At 47.7% G+C, this 20,946-nt stretch overlaps 1 protein-coding gene across 2 annotated transcripts in view; it reads left to right on the top strand.

The window, feature by feature from the left end:
- Positions 1-13,595, top strand: part of ADA2 (adenosine deaminase 2) — a 40,682-nt gene extending 27,087 nt beyond the window's left edge. For both annotated transcript variants that reach the window (XM_032796391.2, XM_032796390.2), the window contains 4 exons: positions 780-888; positions 1,689-1,846; positions 3,262-3,464; positions 10,894-13,595. In XM_032796391.2, coding sequence (XP_032652282.1) covers positions 780-888; positions 1,689-1,846; positions 3,262-3,464; positions 10,894-11,002 — 579 coding nt within the window. In that variant the 3' untranslated portion in view covers positions 11,003-13,595. The remainder of the gene's footprint in view (positions 1-779; positions 889-1,688; positions 1,847-3,261; positions 3,465-10,893) is intronic.
- The last annotated feature ends 7,351 nt before the right edge of the window (positions 13,596-20,946 follow it).

Genomic DNA, 20,946 nt, shown 5'->3' with positions numbered 1-20,946 from the left:
TTGTATTATTTCTTACTTGGTTTTGTATTTAATATCACAAGGGCTGAGTTGTGATTATTGGTACAAAGAGATTTCAGAGGGGAAAAGCAGCAAAGAAATGCTGCCCCACTGAGACTCTGCAGGTATGTTACTAAGTCTTTACTCGGAGAAAAGAATGCCACTTACTTAGTCACAAGCAGCTGTATCTGCAGTACAAGACATGTGCTGGCCATTACTATTAGGACTGAGACAGAGGAAGAGTACCTAATGAAACTACCGCAGAAAAATGGGATGTAAGTTATCTTTCTTCATGACACCAAACACAGCATCTAAAAGCTGATTATCTATCAAGGTGAAAAGCAAGGGAGCAACTAGTATCCTAGACTTTCTGCAAATTCATTCTCAAGCTGCTTTTGTGTTCGTTGCTATCTCAAGAGCTTTGGTGGGGATTGGGAATGCGTATGTGGGAACGAGTGCAGAAATGTAGGGAATTCTGTTACTGGTGGAGATGCAATGGCAGCAACATGCACTAGCATCCTTACTGGCTGCACCATGCTCTTCTTAAAAACATGTATATGACTTATCTTTTACAGAGAGGGCCTGTTCCTGGCTGTTGCAAACCAGGATAACTCTGGAAATCAGTCAATGGAACTGTGCTAGTTTTTACCCGTGGAGGATCTGTTTAACAAAAAATGGGAATACAGTACAGGAATTTCAGATGGCAACGTAGGGTAGTTTCAAGTCAAAAGACTAGTGATCACTTGGAGAATGTTCAGAAATGTCTTTATTTTTCTCGCCAGGTTGGGTATGAGGATGAAGGACACTCTCTGTGGGACTTGAAGGATGCCCTGACCATTCCACACTCCCAAGGAGTCAATTTGTCTTACTTTTTCCATGCTGGTGAGACTGGTAAGCATGAGAACATAGGCCATGTGGGGGAGTGGATACTTGGATACTGAGGAGGAGAGCTGGTGGTCGTATCCTGAGAAGTGGTCTGGTATTTTCCGTTTTCCATCATTCTTCTACATCAGCAGATGATCAGCTCACTGCCATAGCACACTGGATGGTTCCTCCCAGTTTCCAGGTTCCACATCCCTTACATGCTCCCTCTCTCCTATTGTCTTCATATCCCTCACCACCACCTCTACCTGTGTCTGATACTCATTGTCCTCTGCACTTGTCTTCTGCATTGAACACACTGATTTCCTCATCTTGGGATGTTCCTGGGCCTGTTCTTCTGGAGTCAGACAGCAGGAGGTGCTGCTGGTGTGGCACAGCCGTCTCCTTTCCAGAGATGTGTGATCAGTTGTCTTCTCCCACATGCACCAGCAGCAGAGAGGGAACGTTTGAGGCCATCACCAGCCAGAGTCATGTTTTTAAGCCTGTCTGTTAATGAACGTTACTGAGTCAGCTACATGTCTTAGCTTAAATATGTTTGTTCAAATAATTAAACTTACCCATTGTCCTTCATTGCTAGAATAACGTGTTTACATGCAATATATTATTCACCCACCAGATGGTGTGCGGTGCTGTAGAGAGTTCCAAGCTGAGTATAGTCCCTGGCAGACAAAGGAGACAAGCCATGAGGAAGCCTGTTAGTTTGTATTTGAGGCATTTATTTAAAAAAATAGAATAAATCAATTACCTGTTTGAAAAGATCTGTTTCCCTATAATGTGGCAGTGATTTGGATCCATCTTTCTCTCCTCAGACTGGCAGGGCACCTCTGTAGACATCAATGTGCTCGACGCTTTGCTGTTCAATACCAGTCGGATTGGCCATGGATTTGCTCTCATTAAACATCCAGTAGCCAAGAATTTGTCCCTTAAGATGGATGTTCCTATAGAACTCTGCCCAATCTCCAACCAGGTAGGACCTACCTGAGTGACCTTATGTCTCAAGTCAGGAGCTGGGACCAGAAATTTAGAATTTGATAAATGATCTGCAGCAGGGTGTTGCTCAACATATATTGGTCTTTGTGTAGATACCAGTTAAGGGCAGGATGCATCTGTGTTATCCTTTACCATTTTCCAGGTGCTTTTTATCCTTCTCCGTGACTGCCTCTCCTGTCTCATTGGCCACAGAAGGTCATTCTGAGAGGGAGATACATTATGTACAGGATATTTGGATTTTTGGAAGGCGGGAGGTTCTAAAGAACGTATTGTGGGGAAGCGGGGACAGAGGACTACTGGAGACTAAGTCCCTGTCCTTTAACTCAACCATTATGGAGACATTCTCTGCTCAGTTTAATTGCCACACTTGTTGGAAATTACATATGGTCTCTGCTTTGTCTTTCACCTATTCCTTTGTTATGGTCTCTTTGGTGGATTTTTTTCCCCCTTCAGAGCATAACATTAGGAATATGCATACAAACTATTATTATGATTATTTACTTGTATTGTGGTAGTGTCTAGAGGCTGTAACAGGCGGCTGGTCCTTTGGGTATGTGTGCAATCTAGCATGGCTTCTTACAGGGAAGTAGCTCCTTTAAGACAAGAGTTTTGGGACTTTTAGTTATTAGATGGAGCACATGTCTAAGGGATCAGGTTACTTGGGATCATATGTCTGTCTATGAGAATATATAAAGCAGAACTCTTGATTCACTCTGTGAAGCCTTGTCTAGATTAGGATTTGTAACATGTTAATGAAAACATGTTGATAGTCTAGTGTAGACAAAGCAGTGCACATTTAACATATGTTAAACAGAGTTAAAGCCTTGAGGAGTTTAACACATGTTAAAGGCACACTGCTTTTTTTACGCTAGGCTGTTAACATGTGTTAGCTAATACCTTACAAATTCTACTCTATAAAAGGCTGGGGAGACCGGAGTGGGAAGAAGACAGCTCTCCACTGCGGAGGCTGGAGGCTTGAGGCTAGAGACTAGGAAGGACTTGGCCTGAAACAAGTGACGGTGAAGCCTCGGGAGAAGGGCCAGAAAGGAGTTGGAAAGCCTGGGTAACAAGGGTACAGGGTGAGTTCTTCCTGTATAGGGTAGATATTTTTTGTTTCATAGTATTAATTAACCAGACCCCACATCCGTTGTATGGTGTGCAAGTACCCCAGAGGCACAGAAGTAGGGAAAGCTAAGCTAGCCATACACTGAGATAGGAGGTCTGGGGAAGGAAACCCTGTCACAGGCTCCAGGTCCAGTGTTCTAGGTGCTGTACAAAGATATGATAGAAAGAGAGTCTGTGCCCCAAACAGCTTCCAAACAAGTATAAATATACACTGAAAATATCTGTAAGAATAACCCATCCTTGCTTTTTCCTCCCCCTCATCCCAAGGTCCTGCTGTTAGTAGCAGATTTGAGGAACCATCCTGCTGCTGCATTGATGGCAGAGGGACACCCCATGGTGGTTAGTCCAGACGATCCATCTATCTTTGGATCAAAGGGTGTGTCGTATGACTTCTATGAGGTGTTCATGGGCATCGGCGGGATGCATGCTGACCTGAGAACTTTAAAACAACTGGCACTAAACTCTCTAAAGTAAGCACACACTCTCGCACTAGGAGTGACATCTGCCTGCTCTGCAGAGAGCCACCTTATTCTGTTTTCAGCCCCCGAGTCTCCTCTGTCACTCAGGCTGGGATCCTGCTGACCCAAAGTCCTCCCCATGTCTCTCACAGAGCAGTGTAGCAAAGTGAGACTCACCAGCACGGTGCCTCCTGCTGGTCATCCTGGGAATTAGCTCTTCCAGCCCAGAGCACCCTCTGCTGGTGTCTTGCCTGCCGCTGGCCCCCGTGTCCCTCCCAGACCCTGGTGCCCCTCTATGTCCGGGTTCTGCTCCCAGCAGTAACCCACAATTTGGGTCTCCCCAACAGGACTGGCGCTAGGATTTTGAGCGCCCTAGGCCGATGGCAATTTCGCCGCCCCCCGCGCTGCTCCCGGCTCCGGTGGAGCTGCCGCAGTGGTGCCTGCGGGCGGTCCACCGGAGCCACCCGAGCAGCCAACCATCCGCAGGCACCACTACGGCAGCTCCACGGGAGCTGCCTGCCGCCCCCTCCGGCGGAGCCCTGACCCAGGGAAACCCCGGGCTGCCAGCTGCGGCAGCGGCACCCTGACCCAGGGTTAGAGCGCCTCCACGGCAGCCAGCAGCCCGGGGTTTCCCTGGGTCAGGGGACCCCTTGGGCTGCCCGGCTGCGGCAGTGGCGCACTGACTCCCAGGCGGCTCCCTGACCCCCGGGGTGGGGGGGGGCTCTGGCTGCCGCTGTGGTAACAGGCGGCTCGCTGACTCCCGGGGGCGGGTAGCCTCGGCGTCGGCTGCATGCGGCGGCGCACGACCCCAGGGCAGGCATTTGAGGCGCTGGAGTGTCTCTCTTCTCCCCCTCCCCTTCCCTACTCCATCCAGGCCAATTTACCTATGGAACCTGGCCTCCAGCAGGAGGCAGGAGAGGTGGTTGTTTCAAGTCATTTTTCATTTGTTCTTTCTTCGTAGTGATTGCTCATATCCATTCCAGGTAGGTGTCGCGTGCCTGCGTGGCGTGCGGTTCATCGGAAGACATTTTACCCTAGCAACACCGGGTGGTCGGTTGGCTGGGCGCCCGCTGGAGTTAGCTGGCCGCCATGACGCCGGCATATATACCCTGCCGCCCTCCATCCTGAGTTCCTTCTTACCACCCGTGTCGGCTCGTTGGAACAGTGGAGTGCGGCTTAGTGATCTGCCACCTCCCTAGCTAACCTCGTGTTCTTTCATCATTATTGGTATATGTTCATTTTCTAATTTCTAGTAGTTATTAGTTTCCTTTAACGAGTTAATTGTATATAGGTTACAGAGGGTTGGGGATTAGCCTTCCCCTCCCCGGTGGCCAGGGCGCGGCATGCCCGGTTCACAACCAGGTTTCAAACTGGCTCGCTTCACAAGCCAGATGCGGACTGGAGATCTCATGACTCTCTGCCTTAAGTGCTGGGAATCCCTACCTCGCAGACGAGTGCCGAGTCTGCTCAAGGCCTTCAAGCCTGCGGACGAAAAAGGTAGCGATTTTTTCGTCTCAAAACTAGCTTCTTATGGAGGCAGCCTCTTACGCCCCCTCGCACTGAAGCCACCGGACAGTCCGACCGGGGAAGTCATCTTCAGACCGGAGATGCACCAGACCCTAAGGCCCCTTGGGCAACCGAACGTTGCCGGCCCAGAAGCTGCCTGGCCCCGCTCTCTCTCCCTGGGGTCAAGAGCACAAGACCCTGCGAGCTCCCGTGCCTACGTCGCAGTCAGGAGCACCTGCCTAATCGCGACCGCCAGGCATGACAACTGCAGGCACCGACAACTTTAGCGCCGTTGATTCCAGCCTTGCAAGAGCCGTCAAGTCCGGTGCCTGACAGCTCCCCGGCACACGCCGTGGTTGAGCTTATTGTTCCCTCCATGCCAGAGACATTCTCTACGGCAAGGGAGCTGACTGTCCTGACAGAGCCTGCACTGCCTCAACCCCCTGCACCACCGGTGCAGGTTATCCAATCAATAGGCAAGCCTGCCCTGCTGAGACCATCCTCGGTTGGCACCGCCGAAAGGCACCCGTCACGATCGAGGTCCCACTGGTGTTCTCGGTCCCATCACCGATCCCGGTCCTGACGCCGCTCGCAGTCCCAGTACTGCTCTCCATTTCGGTACCGGTTGTACTTGCGGCACCGTTCGAGATCCTGCTCGCCGACCTGATACTCTCGAAACCAATCCAGCTCCTGGCACCATTCACGGCACCGCACCTCTCGCAGCCGCTCTCGACGTCGAACTTTGAGGTCCCAGTCAACCTCCTGGCACTGCTCTGGTCGCAGGTCCCGGTCTCATTCTCAGTACTGGTACGGCGCCCGGTACCGTTCTCTGGTGCCGCGTGGAGACAGATCAAGCAGACACAGAGACCCTTCCCAAGTGGTTTCAGCTTCTCCATGGCCATCTCGCCATACATCTGTGTCATCACACGCGGACAGTGCTTCCTACGCACAGGACTGTGATTCGGATACATACAGCCGAGTCTTCTGAAAGACCTACGGCCCTGACCAGGGACCTCATCAGTGGTCCTTCTGGACACCTTGGGCATATCACCAAGCCCAAGGTGGACCCGCAGTGACATCATGCTCCGTTCCATCGGAACACAGGGTGCCAGAGGCCACTGTCAGCCGCCTCCCTCCTGCGGGTACGGAGGAAGCTTCCATCCATGCACAGGACCCTCAGGTCCCACCAGTCCCTGACGTCCCCCATGATCAGGAGACCATACAGGACCCACTCATCCTGGGCCTTTCGTCTTCCTCTTCCCCGGATGAAGTAGTAGCGGGGACATCCTCATCGGGCCCGCCTCCAATTGACCTCAGGGCACACCAGGACCTCCTGAGGCGCGTCGCCCTGAATATAAACCTGCAGGTGGAGGAGGTTCCAGAGGTTGAGGACCTGGTGGTAGATATATTGTCAGAGGATGCACCAACTCGAGTGGCCTTACCGTTCATTCGATTGATTCAAGCTAAGGCAGATACCATCTGGCAATCCCCGGCATCTATTCCGCCCACGGCCAGAGGAGTTGAACGGAAGTACATGGTGCCCTCTAAGGAGTAGGAGTACTTATACATGTACCCTCCTCCCTGCTCACTGGTCGTACAGTCCATAAATGAATGGGAGTGCCATGGCCAGCAAGCCCCTGCCCCAAAATCTAAGGAGGCTAGGCACATGGATTTGTTGGGCCGTAAAATCTACTCCGCGGGGTGCCTCCAATTCAGGGTGGTGAACCAGCAAGCCCTACTTAGCAGGTATAATTACAACACCTGGGAGGCGGTAGGGAAATTCACAGAGCTGGTCCCGCACGACTCCCGCCAAGAATTTATAGGAAGGAGGAAGGAAAGAAGGTGGCGAGAACTTCTCTCCAGGCCTCGCTGGATGCTGCCGATTCGGCAGCCAGAACTGTGGCCTCTGGAATCGCCATGAGGCGTATATCATGGCTTCAAGTGTCAGGCCTGCCACCTGAACTTCAGCACACTATCCAAGACTTGCCATTCGATGGCCAGGGTCTATTCTCTGAGAAGACCTAGGCTACAGAGTCTGAAAGATAATCGGATGATTATGCGTTCGCTCGGGATTCATACACCACAGACTCAACGAAGATCCTTCCACACCCAACCTCAACGCCCTTACCCTCTGCCTAGACCAAGACAGGACTTTGGCAGGAGGTGAGGTCGAAGCAACCGCAGACGACAGACTGGACCTCAAGGGGGTCAGAATAACGGTCCCTCCAAGCCAATGACGGGACCCAAACCGAACTTTTGAAGGTGCGCCCGAGAGCGGTGTACCAGTTGTCTCCCAGGATCCTTTTCAGTTTTACAGCCGCCTTTCCCCTTTCCTCCCTGCGTGGACCCAATTAACCTCAGATCGTTGGGTCCTACGCATGGTAGAATTTGGATACCACCTCCAGTTTATTTCACTCCCTCCCTCCCAACCCCCCTCCTCGTCCCTCTTCAGGGACCCCTCTGCATGAGCAATTCCTCTTGCAAGAGGTAAGGACACTCCTTGCCATGGGAGCTATAGAGGAGGTACCGAAGGACTTAAGGGGCAAGAGGTTCTATTCCCGGTATTTCCTAATCCCCAAGGTGAAAGGAGCCCTCAGGCCTATCCTAGACCTGCGAGGACTGAATAAGTTCATGAAAAAGTTGAAGTTCCGCATGGTATCCCTGGGGACCATCATCCCATCCTTGGATCCCGGAGACTGGTATGCTGCCCGCGACATGAAGGACGCATATTTCCACATTGCCATTTACCCTCTGCACAGACGGTACCTCCGGTTTGTGGTCAACCATCAGCATTTTCAGTTCACGGTCCTTCCGTTTGGCCTCCTACAGCCCCTTGGGTATTCACGAAGTGCATGGCTGTAGTCGCTGCCTCCCTCCGTTGTCGTCGAATACATGTCTTCCCGTACCTCGACGATTGGCTCATTCGGGGGACCTCTGAGGCCCAAGTCACCAGTCATGTGGGCGTCGTCAAGGACTTCTTCATGCGACTAGGCCTGGTGGTCAACCTAGAGAAATCTACTCTAGTGCCCACACAAAGAATAGAGTTCATTGGGGCCATCCTGGACGCCAGTCTCACAAGGGCCAGTTTACCACGACCCTGATTTCAGGCAATAGTATCAATTATACAAAGCCTTCAAAACTTCCCAACAACTTCGGGTCGCACTTGTCTCGGCCTCTTCGGTCACATGGCTGCCTGCACGTTCGTGACCAAGCACGCCAGACTACGTCTGCGTTCCCTTCAAACTTGACTCGCCTTGGTTTACCGCCCAGGCAGGGACGCCATAGACATGGTAGTCACCATTCCCCCGAGCATCCTAGGCTCCCTCGACTGGTGGCTGACGCCCTCCCTGGTGTGTGCAGGACTGCCGTGCCATCCGCCACAGCCCTCCATGTCCCTGACGACGGACGTGTCATCTCTCGGCTGGGGTGCTCACCTCGGACATCTTCGCACTCAAGGCCTTTGGTCGTCTCAGGAGCTGGTGTTACACATAAATGTCCGAGAACTAAGAGCAGTCCGCCTGGCATGCCAGGCGTTCCAACAACATCTACAGGGCCATTGTGTCTCAGTGTTTACAGACAACACAACGGCCATGTACTACATAAACAAGCAGGGAGGGACATGATCCTCTCCCCTTTGTCGGGAAGCGATCCAGCTATGGGACTTTTGCATAGCCCACTTGATAGACCTGGTAGCATCCTTTCTCCCAGAAGTTCGGAACACTCTGGCAGATCAACTCAGCAGATCCTTCCTGTCTCACGAGTGGTTGATTTGTCCAGACATTATACATTCTGTTTTCTGGAAGTGGGGATTTCCCCACATAGACCTCTTCACTTCCCGCGAGAACAGGAAATGCCAGAGGTACTGCTCCTTCCAAGGTCTCTCCCTGGGTTCGATCTCGGATGCCTTCCTGATTCCGTGGAAGAGCCAACTACTTTCCGCCATTCCCGTTGGTTCACAAGGTCCTACTAAAGCTCCGCAGGGACAGAGCTCACCTGATCATGATCGCCCCTGCGTGGCCCAGGCAACACTGGTACACCATGTTGCTAGATCTGTCGATAGCCAACCCAATCACCCTGCCTCTTTGTTCAGACCTCATAACTCAGGACCACGGCAGACTTCACCACCCAGACCTGCAGTCCCTTCACGTCACGGCATGGCTGCTGCGTGGGTAACCCAGTCAGAGTTACGTTGCTCTGCCCCAGTGCAACAAGTACTCCTGAGTAGCAGAAAACCTTCCACTCGGTCTACGTATCTGGCCAAGTGGAAGCGTTTCTCCTGCTGGTGTGAAACGCAAAATGTTACTCCCACCAAGGTCTCGATCCCCACCATCCTGGACTACCTCTGGTCTCTCAAACAGCAGGGCCTAGCGGTATCATCATTGAGGGTGCACTTGGCGGCCATTTCTACCTTACACCCAGGAGAGAGTGGCCGCTCCGTGTTTTCACACCCTATGGTTTCCAGGTTCCTCAAGGGCTTGGAGCACCTATACCTCCAAGTATGCCGCCCTGCCCCTACCTCGGACCTCAACCTAGTCTTAACCAGACTTATGTCTCCACCATTTGAGCCATTGGCAACTTGCTCGCTGCTATACCTGTCCTGGAAGACAGTTTTCCTCATAGCCATGACATCGGCCAGACGAGTCTCTGAGCTTTGGGCGCTCACGGTGGACCCACTGTATACTGTGTTTCACAAGGAAAAGGTGCAGTTGCGACCACACCCAGCATTCCTCCCTAAAGTGGTATCGGCCTTCCATACCAATCAGGACATCTTCCTTCCGGTCTTCTTCCCGAAGCCGCACTCATCACAACGGGAACAACAGTTGCACTCCCTAGATGTCTGTAGGGTGCTCGTATTTTATATCGAACGGACGAAGCCCTTTCGTAAAATGCCCCAACTCTTCGTTGCAGTGGCAGACCTAATGAAGGGCCTACCTGTCTCCTCCCAGAGGATCTCCTCTTGGGTGACGGCATGCATCCGCACTTGCTATGACTTGGCTCATGTTCCCTCAAGCCATCTCACTGCACATTCTACCAGGGCTCAGGCTTCATTGGCTGCCTTCCTGGCCCATGTTCCAATTCAGGAAATATGTCGTGCAGCTACCTGGTCCTCGGTCCACACCTTTATTTCGCATTATGCTCTGGTTCAACAGTCTAGAGATGATGCAGCCTTTGGCTCAGCAATCTTGCATTCTGTCACATCTCACTCCAACCCCATCGCCTTGGTAAAGCTTGGGAATCACCTAACTGGAATGGATATGAGCAATCACTTGAAGAAAAGACGGTTACTCACCTTTCTAACTGTTGTTCTTCGAGATGTGTTGCTCATATCCATTCCAAACCCGCCCTCCTTCCCCACTGTCGGAGTAGCCGGCAAGAAGGAACTGAGGGGCGGTTGGGTCGGCAGGGGTATATATCTGGCGCCATGGCAGCGCCACTCCAGGGGGCGCCCAGCTGTCCCACCGAGTGTTGCTAGGGTAAAAATCTTCCGACGAATGTGCACGCAGTGTGCGCACACCTAACTGGAATGGATATGAGCAACACATCTCGAAGAACAACAGTTACAAAGGTGAGTAACCGTCTTTTTGAATTTTACTTAGTTGTATATTTTGCAGAGCCCATTATGCATCCTCTGATGGCTTGGCCAATATGCCCAATGCATTCTGGCCTGCACCTGAATCTTTGTCTGTTTTCCCAAAGCTGATGCCCAGGCTTGTATCAATCCTAGACATCCTACAGGGGTTTGGAGGACAAATCTGGTACTTCCTGCCACTAGGAATAGGTGACAGAGACATTTTTAATCTTTATCTGAGGCAACACAAAGGGTTAATCTTTCCTAGCTTCCTGCCTTTTCATTTTGGATTTGGATCTTGAAATAGTTTTCCCTCCCCAACCACCCCAATCCCATGTCTGATCCTCGCTCTTTTTGATCCCACAGATACAGCTCCTTGCCGCCAGAGGAGAAAGCCCAGGCCAAACAGGTCTGGCAGAAGAAATGGGACCAGTTTATAGCCGACCTCTCCAATGCTTTTCCAAGGGAGCAGTAGTGGGGAGGAGGCTCCTCTAATGTCTGCACGGTGGAGGGAACTGGGGCTACTGCTAATGCAGAGAGAATTCTTTTTCTATGTCACTTGAGCAAACAGCGCTCAAGCTGTGGCCTGGAGCTGGGTGATTTTGGCCAATTATAGTTAATAGCAATTGCCCACACCTCTATGCATTAATGTCTTTGGGTGCAGGTGAAGCAGAGCAGTGAGCCTTTAAAACTGAAGCAGAAAGTGCTGTAAATGATCAAAGTAACTAAAGTCAAAATACCATTAAAATTGTGAAGTGCTTACTCACTTTTTAATTATTGTGAATGGGAGTTTTCCCTGAGCAAGGGCTTCATGATTTTGCCTCACATTGTTATAAAATAAATATCTCCTCAGGAAACGGCTAGTACAAACATCCCACTGTTGGAGCCCCTTGACTTTCAGGAGGGCAAGGGTTGAAAGCGATTCTTGTCTGAGATCTGTGACTGGTTATGTTTGACCCTGGGCCTGGTGCCAAAATAGTACTGCTAGACTGAGGAACCAGGTCTAATGTCTGACATCTCAAGACGTAAGGGCTAGAAACAAGCTGATGGACCTGTACAAATGCTTTCAAAACTTGTATATTTTATTAAGCAGTGATCAGCAAAGAATGCAAGCACTGATTGCTGAAAGGAGATGCACTTCACTCTGGGACCCACCTTTGTAGGGATTTCAATGCACTTTTCAATTGGAAAAGAACCCCTGCCTTCAAGAGGTATCTCAGATCCATATTAAATAAAGCACCGATCCAGCACTGAAATCTACTAGTACAGGCCCCTGTACCCATATGAAGTACTCGTGATTTCAATGGGATTCAACATGTACTGGCAGATCCCAGTGAAGGATCTGGTCCCAGTGTGCCTTCAGTGAGCCCCTGAGTCCATAGCAATCAGATCTTCGATGTATTAAAGAATTAGTCCCTCAATATGGCTTCAGTACAGTGCCAGTGATATTCACAGTTATCAGCTCTGCAGAAGAAAGACAAAGCAGCAACAGCACAATTTAAATTGTAACTAGATAGAGTCCTTTGAAATAACTGTGACAAAAACTACAGAAGTAGAAGTGATTGTGCCAGGATGATTTCAGGTCTGATAGTTTTGAATAGGGAAGGCTTAAAAAAATTCTGATTCAGATGTTGGCTGTCTCAATTAAATGGATTTAGCAAAACCCTTCAATATAAGAGTTGTGGGGTCAGATCCTCAGCAGGTGTAAATTCACACAGATCTGTTGACTTTAGTGGAGCTACACCAATTTACTCCAGCTCAAGGTCTGCTCTGGAGACTTTAAAATGTTCTTAAAATTGTTCCCAGTTAACGGAGTCTTTTTCTCCAATGCGTAAGACTTGGTAGACCTGTCATTTCCAGGTCTGTCCACCTCAGGTTAATTACCTCATATACTAATTATCCTGAGCTGTCTGGCCAAAGTGTTTATTTTCACTAATCTCGGTCACAATGCTTCAGTAGAGCACAAATATATTTACCACAATAAGTGGTTCAGCTGTATTGCGTGCATGCACGGTACTCACAATTTTAAATAATCCAAACTCCATGGAGCATATTTTTGTGTATGTATATTCCCATGCAAAAAATATGGTTAATTTAAGGTTGCTAGACCACACAGCCGCCAATGCAAACCATAAAAAATGCAGAAGTAAGCAATGAAGTCCATTTAACATACCATCTATACCTCACTCATCAGTTCCTTTCTCAACCACAACTACCTCCATATCATAACCCACAGCCTGCATATCTCTGCCTTCCTCCTGAACATCCAATAGCCACTCTTAAACTCCAATCAAGTTTTATTGGTTATATGTTCACATTTTCATTAATATGGGGTTATTGTGGCTCTCATAAGTGATAGAGTATTTCATTCCGTATTGATATGAGTGAGTTATGGCACCACATCATAAACACTGGCTGTGAAACATGCTTTTATTGTAATATTTGGGGAAACTGAAGTGAAAAAGGTATATGTGTTAGTGACTGGTTTCAATTTAGATCCTTCTGAGCATGCTCAGTGGATTTCAGTTTGCTACATGTGAGTGGAGAAGGAGCCTGTATTCACCAGTGAGTTGAGACTCCCTTAGGTGTGAATCTTTGATACAGGGGTGTAATAAATGAAGGGTGTGGTAGCTCCCTTTTATGGACACCCAGCCAGCTAGTAGCTATAAAATCCCTCTTAGTAGCTGTTCTCCAATTGCTCTACCTGTAAAGTGTTAAAAAGTCTCACTGCTAGGCATAGGTAAAAGGAAGTGAGTGGGCACTTGGCCAAAAGAGCCAATGGGAAGGCTAGAACTTTTTTAAATTGAAAAAAAAAAAAGACTCCACTTTTGTCTGTCTGTTCTCTCAGGGAGCGGTGGATAGGGTAGCAGTTATGCTGTAAGAAGCTTGGGCCAGGTATGAAAAATCATCAGTATCATACCTAGAAACTACTCATTTAAAACCCCAGATATGTAAGTAGATCAGGAAATGTCTAGGAAGACGCGATTAGGTTTATCCCTTTTATTTCATTATGGCTTGGGGATTCCTCTGTGCTAACCCCAGGCGCTTTTGTGTTGCTTGTAACCTTTAACTGGACTTCAAGAACGCTGTTCTTGGTGCTTAATCCTTATAGTTGCTCTTTTCTGAGTTCCCACGTGTATTTTCTTTTTTTTTATTAATAAAGTTCACCTTTTTTAAAGAACAGAATTGGATTTTTTGTGTCCTAAGAGATTTGTGCATATGTTGTTTAATTAGCTGGTGCCAACATTTGTTTTCCCTTTTTTTTCCTCAGCTCTTCCCCAAGGGGGAGGGGAAGAGGAAGAGCTTGATAGCACACCACAGGAAGGAATTCCCAAGTGCGCCTTCCTGGGTTCTCAAAGGGGTTCTGCACTTGGGTGGTGGCAGCATTTACTCATCCAAGGTCAGAGAAAAGCTGTAACCTTGGGAGTTTAATACAAGCCTGGAATGGCCAGTATTAATTTTTAGAATCCTTGCAGACCCCCACCTTCTGCACTCAAAGTGCCAGAGTGGGGAATTAGCTTTGAAGGGGTGAAAATGATAATATTTCTGTACAACTGTGAAAAAAGAAATGAGCTATTTAACAGGTTCACCAGCATCCCCTCCATTTCTACCTTGGCAAAAAGCCTTTAGTAATAGCAGTAGTGGCACACACATGCCATACTTATCTTCTCCTGCGGGCTTGAATCTTTGATGGCCTTTTGGCCAGCAACATTGCTCTAGCCATCACCGGCAAGCATTCTCTGCAATGTCTGCTCTACCATTGCCAGCTCTGGCAACCAGTGTACCCCCACCTTCCTATGAAGGATCCAGTTAAATGTCTGTCATGAATCATGATGTAAGTGTTCAAGGACTCTTACTTCTTGACAGTCAGTGTGGTGCAAGGCTCTCAGTGCCTGGAGCCTTTCAGTGGATGGTACTCTTCATAATTATAGGAAGGTTTATACTGTGCAGATCTGATGGGATTTGAAATTCTCCAGATGCTTAATGCAAATAAATGAAGTGTTGCCTTAAATGGCTCATCTTCGGACCAGTGACCAGTCCAGCGATTGCCCTGCCACCTGAGGTATCCCAGTTTGGGTTAGGTCTGCTTGTAGACACTTCCCCATCACTATCTCAGTCAGACTTTGTTTTTAATGTAGTAAGTGAATTGAATGGAGGCCCCTGACTTCTCTGTATGTGAATTTCCACTATGTTTCTCCTTGTATCTCTCTTTGAACAAGATCTGTACTTTATGTCAGGATCAGGTCTCCCAGAGACCTTTATAGCAGTGGATGAATTTCACCTGGAGAAGGTCCTACAGCCAGTTCTCTTGAGTGACAGATGGAAGGGGGAATGGCCTGCACTGCCTCCCTGCTGGGGAACAGTCCTCTCCTTTAGTTTGCCTTATATTAGAGATGGGCCACAAAGTCTGGCTCCAGAGCCAAACCTCCCCAACTCCAGGTGTGTTAACATCCAGGGATTTAGGTTGACTCCTTATAATCAAAGAGTCAGACATATTCAGGTTAGAATTCAAATGTCCTCAGAGTTGAGAAGTAGTTTGGATGTGGGGTTTGGTTTAGAGTGACCCATTGTTTATTATTCGTAATGGTGCCTAAAGAATCCTGACACCACCCTCCATATTATACTCAGGGCTCTACAGACGTAGTAAGTAATAACTCCTACTTTATTTCTTTCAACATTTAATAAACTTAATAAGTTTTAAAATCTGTTTCCGTGGGTTTCTTTCTGTCTCTTGCTCTTTAAAAAAAATCTTTTGACTTCAGACTTAGGCCACGTCTACACTACGGGATAATATTGAATTAGCTAAAATCGGTTTTATAAAACTGATATTATAAATTCGATTTCATGCGGCCACACTAGGCACAGTAATTCTCGGCGTTGTGCGTCCATGGTCCCGAGGCTAACGTCGATTTCTGAAGCGTTGCATTGTGGGTAGCTCTTCCGTAGCTATCCCATAGTTTCCGCGTCGCCCCCGCCCCTTGGAATTCTGGGTGAATCGCATTATTGTCGCGGGTGGTTCTGGGTAAATGTCATCAGTCATTCCTTCTTCCGGGAAAACATCTAGCTGACAATCCTTCTCAAGCTACGTTTTTCCTGGATTGCCCGCAAGACTCGCACATAGCGCGCAAACCATGGAGCCCGTCAGCCTTTTTTTTTTTTTTTCCACGGCACCATAGGTGTAACTGGATGGCTGCGGAGAGAGAGGCGATACTATCCAGCGCTACACAGCAGCATTCAACTTGCTTTTGCAAGAATAAAGCCAAAAAAAGAGAAAAATGGGGGTTTTAATAACCTGTACTTGGTCCCCCCCGTTCGTACCGTCCTACTGCCGGAGAAAACTGGCAATGAGATGAACGGTTATCTCTCCCCTCTGTACTGTCCGCTGCTAAGCATGAGTGCCCACTGGCTGAAAATCGGCCGGGGGCGCAAACACAAAAGCAAAATTGGGATTGAACTCACTTGGACAAGTCAACCCGTCCTTATGGGTCTTCTTAAAAATAGAGTCAATCCTGCCTAGAATAAGGGCAATGTTATTAGAGGACCAGTGTATCAGGAGCACCAGTCTGCATCCGTGTCAGATATCACAGGGCGGTGCCCCCTGCAGACAACTCCCACCCATGTGCTTCCCCCCCCCAACCTCCTGGGCTCTACGTGACAATGTCCACCCCCCCATTTGTGTCATGAAGTTATAAAAGAATGCAGGAATTAAGGAACAGAGAACTGTTAGTGAGATAAATGAGGGGGAGGCACCTCCCGGCTAGATCAGTCATGGCAGTACAGAAATCTTTTCTTTACAACAGGGAAAGGGAGGGGGCTGAAGCCCCTAGTTGCCTATGATAAGATGCCTCACTGTATTCCTAATCTACTGGGAGTAACCAGAATCATTCCCTCAATGAATATTGAGCAATTATCAGGCCATGGGGTTCATGAGACGGTGACCTAGTCCGTATTGGACGCGTCCTACCACCCGGGAGGGGAGAGGAGCGGATAGTGCTCTTTCACTGCTGTAGCATCGCGTTACAGCAGCATTTCAGTACACATAGGTGACTGAAGAAGTCAAGAAATGATTTCTTTCCCTTCTTTCACATGTGGTGGAAAACTGGAGGGAGCTATGTCCTGACCATGCAGACAACTGTGTTTTGAACTACAGACATTGGGAGCTCAGCCAAGAATGCAAATACATTTTCAGAGACTGCTGTTGATATGTGGGATAGCTGGAGTCCGCATATACCCCGTCCTCCCTCCATGAGCGTCATTTGAGTCTCTGGTTCCTGTTACGCTTGTCACGCAGCACTGTGTAGCCTGGAGATTTTTCGAACGCTTTGGGCATTTCGTGTTCTGTAACGGAGCTCTGATACAACAGATTTGTCTCCCAATAAAGCGATCAGCATCCCAGTATCTCCCTAGTCGGTCCATGCTGGAGCTCTTTTTGATTTGAGACTGCATCGCGTCACCCCGTATGACAATCAGACCGTGCTGATCAGAGCTCCACGCTGGGCAAACAGGAAATGTAATTCAAAAGTTCGCGGGGCTTTTCCTGTTTACCTGCCCGGTGCATCCGAGTTCAGATTGCTGTCCAGAGCGGTCAGTGGTTCACTGTGGGATACCGCCCGGAGGCCAATAACGTCGATTTCCGTCCACACTAACCGTAATCCGATATGTTAATATCGAATTTAGTGCTACTCTCGTCGGGGTGGAGTACAGAAATCGTTTTAAAGAGCCCTTTATATCGACATAAAGGGCGTTGTAGTGTGGACGGGTACAGCGTTAAATCGATTTAACGCTCTTTAAATCGATTTAAACGCGTAGTGTAGACCAGGCCCAAATCCTGAGAGGTACAATAGGAGTTGAAAGTGCATGGGGCTTTTCAAAATCATGCCCCTAAATCAGGGATTCTCAATTTTGTTCAACGTGTGTGCCAAATCCCAGTACAGAGTTTGTCTCATGGACGCCTCCTGTCCCATTTACAATTGCCAGGACCACCTCACCTCCCATGTGTGTTCACGTAAGATTCCTGTGGCAGCTACAGCAATTGCCTATGTGGGAAAGTAAAAGGAATTATTGAATAACAATAATATTTAACAATAATAATATACAGAGCTGCTTGTCAGTAGATCTCACAGCTCTTTACAAAGGAGTAAATGTTTCATCAGTATTTTTATTATTATTAGCAGTATTTTTAGCTTCTTTTAACAGTTTATTAGCTAGAATCAAAGAAAAGAGCAGGCACCATGTGACCAGCTCAGCAAGTTTGAGGACCTCTGCCCTAAGCAATAATGATCAATGGGGACACCATTTCCTGTCAGTGAATGAACAGCTGGAAGAACTGAGGGGCTGAGACGGATCCTCAGGAAGTGTTCAGATATTGTAGAACAGAAAACCCATGGGGCCTTAATCTGCCACTTGCCTCAAATGGGTTTTATTATGACTACAGCCGGCCTCACACTTATTACCTTTCCCCATCACTCTCTCAATATTTTGTAATATTTCCCCTTTGGTTTTATTTGTTTGAATGGTAAGTGGGTAGCTCTTCATTATAAATGTATTGTATTGTGATCATATTTGTATGGTGTTGCACAGTGGCCTGAGTGCCTTGGCTAGGAAGTACCTTAATAAATTAAATGTTTATGCCCTGATCACTAATAGCCAGGAAATGCCTGACACATTTGTGGTTGTTAGGGAGGCCATTCGTCTGGTTTTAACAAGCTAGATAGTCCTGTTTTTGTCTGGTTTGTTCTCTGTCCAGTGCTGATGTAAAACCAGACGTGGTTTTGTCCTGTAGCATGCACAGAGGAGGCCATTTTGCAGAGTACCCTGCTCCACCTCTGCCAGTAGGATCTCACATGCATTCTGTGTGTGAGATCACACTGGCAGTGGTGGGGTCAGGGACGACGAGGGCCCACATCTTGTATTCTGGGCATGCTGGATGGAAATAAGGGAAAACCACAAAGGAAAAATACTTTATTTTAAGGAACATTTTAGTGAAACACCATGTCCCTTAGCATATCATGTATTTTCTCTCAAGTGTGCATTTCCACTGTCCTCAAGTTTACAATGCAATTAAGTACCATTTTAAACATTCAATTGAAGTTCATCAGTTTTAATGTTTCAATACATCTTAAAATAGGGACAGGTAATCACTCTAAGGACAAATCAATTAAATAAGGGATGGTTCCTTAAAACAAGGTACACATGGTTACCCTACCACTGATGTCACAAATCATGCAAATAAAAACATTAAAGAAGGAAAATAAAATAGCTGCTTTTTAAATGGTTGAAAAAAATAAGAGTTAAGCCCTTAGATCTAAACTTCCTGTCAACTACAATCTCAACAATGGGACTGAATAAATTCCAGCTCCAAGTTTTTGTGGCTGACCTTTAGAGCACAGCCCCACCTCTAACCATCACACCTGAACTCATAATATTATTGAGATGTGGCCCAATCAGCAACCACTACTCAGCCTGCCTCAATACATGAACAAACCCTTCTGGCCTTGGTCACTGTATCAGTCTCTCATTGCTAGGAAAAAACCAGTTCTTTGAACAGAACCTCACAGCCATGTGAACAAACAGCAAACAAGCCCTGTAATGTCTAATCAGGTAATTAATTTATTTCTCTCTTTTTTTCTTCTTCTTCTTCTGAACTTTGTGTTTTCAGGGGTTATAGGTTCAATACTGACAAGAGGGTCAAGCATCTTCTGTCTGTTAATAGAGAGGATGGGTGTGAACCCTCACCATTTCTGGCTGGTCATTAGTTTCTGGTAGTGCCCTCCCCATTAGTCATTACAGTATATGAAATGTATTTTAGTATATTTTTCTTTCCCTTTGACTTGCCCATCACTAGATGAGCATGGTGCAGACTGAGCAGCTATGTAGGGCCGTGCAGAGGAGGAGAGGCAGAAGGCAACTGGCTGTCCTACCACTGGTAGGGATTCAAGTCATTAGAGCCAGTGTGTGGGAGGAGGAAATCAGGCTTAAATGCTGGCTCTTCTGAGGCTGATGCTAGAAGGCCAAGAGGGCAGGGTGGTCACAGGTGAAAGGATCTACAGGTGGGTATTATTGTGCCTACTCCTTCGGCTATAGGACAATCACTTGGGTTGCAGACCATACATAGCCCAAAAATTAGGGGTCCAAGCAACTGATTGCTTTGTCTGTTGTTAAAGCCAGGCCTGGAAAGAGAAATCTGGGTTTAAACACTAGTGCTGAGAGTGAAGAAGGGAAAATGGGATCAGTGCCCTGGTGGTGATGGGTGGAGCCAGGAAGAGAAAGGTCTGGTGTTTCAGTGGGGTGGTGGAGGTGAAGACTCTGAAGGTAGCGATGATGGGGTGCTGTGGAGTGGGAGCTGGAATTTGGCAGCTGCATTGTGTGGGGAAGGAGGATTAAGGCCCAATGTCACCCTACAGGAAAAAAGAACCCTCTCATTGGACTTAATGGGAGTTTCGCTATCCTGTGAATGGGAATTGATCCAGAAGGGATTTAGTGCAGAGATGAGAGAATCAAGGTATGGCTGATGCTGGAATTATCTGGATTCAGCAGCCAATGGATGGTGTGTGTTGAGGGGGCAGATATTTGGCAGCCATGTTGTAGTAGATCGTGAATGGCATTCAAACATCAGCTTGTTGGATAGTCTTATTTATAAAAATAGGTACAGTCTCCTTTTCCCACCTTTACAGGAACATTTGCTGTAACTGGCTGGAGGGCAAACGTCATTTGTGGGAGCCTGTCCAAATGCAATAACTCTGTAGTGAGCAATGCTTCTCCTCTCCCACCCCCCATCACAGAACCAACCTCCATTGCACAAAAGGCTGATCTCTGCATTAGTCATATGGAGTAATGAGCATAAAGACATCTGCCCCTAGAACATGGTTCCAGCACCCACCCTTCTGTGCTGAACATAAGGCCCTAGTTCACTTCAGCATTTAGAAGCTTCAAGAAAGTGTTACCTAATGCCAGCCACTTTCACTTTCACTGATATGATTCCTGGGCAGAATATACTCAAGAATATACATACCCAATCAACGTTTCTTTAACAAAATATTAATATATTTTGGGAGGAAATGGCCCTTTCAATCTGGGGTTACTGAACCTGTAATTTTAATGGGGACCATATCTGTCTCCAATAGGAAATTAAATTCTGAGGCTGTCCTCATAACTGACCTGAAAAACTGACAGCAAGAAAATTTCAGTTTTTGTTATAAACTATTAAAATATATCCCCATATTAAATGTAGGCACTTTGGACATCTTTCTGCTACCGCTTCCAGAGAGGTGGCCTTTTGCTAAGATCATTTATATCAGTTTAACATTCAATACGTTCTGAGGACTTGCAATGGGGATGGACTTAGTTAATCGGTGGGCATTTTCTGTTTTAGTGTTTGTTTACTGAGTGCCAACAGTATGCTAATTTCTCTAACTGTGA

This window comes from Chelonoidis abingdonii, chromosome 1, assembly GCF_003597395.2.
Source record: "Chelonoidis abingdonii isolate Lonesome George chromosome 1, CheloAbing_2.0, whole genome shotgun sequence".
NCBI classification, from domain to species: domain Eukaryota; kingdom Metazoa; phylum Chordata; order Testudines; family Testudinidae; genus Chelonoidis; species Chelonoidis abingdonii.
This window is presented reverse-complemented; position numbering and strand designations above follow the sequence as displayed.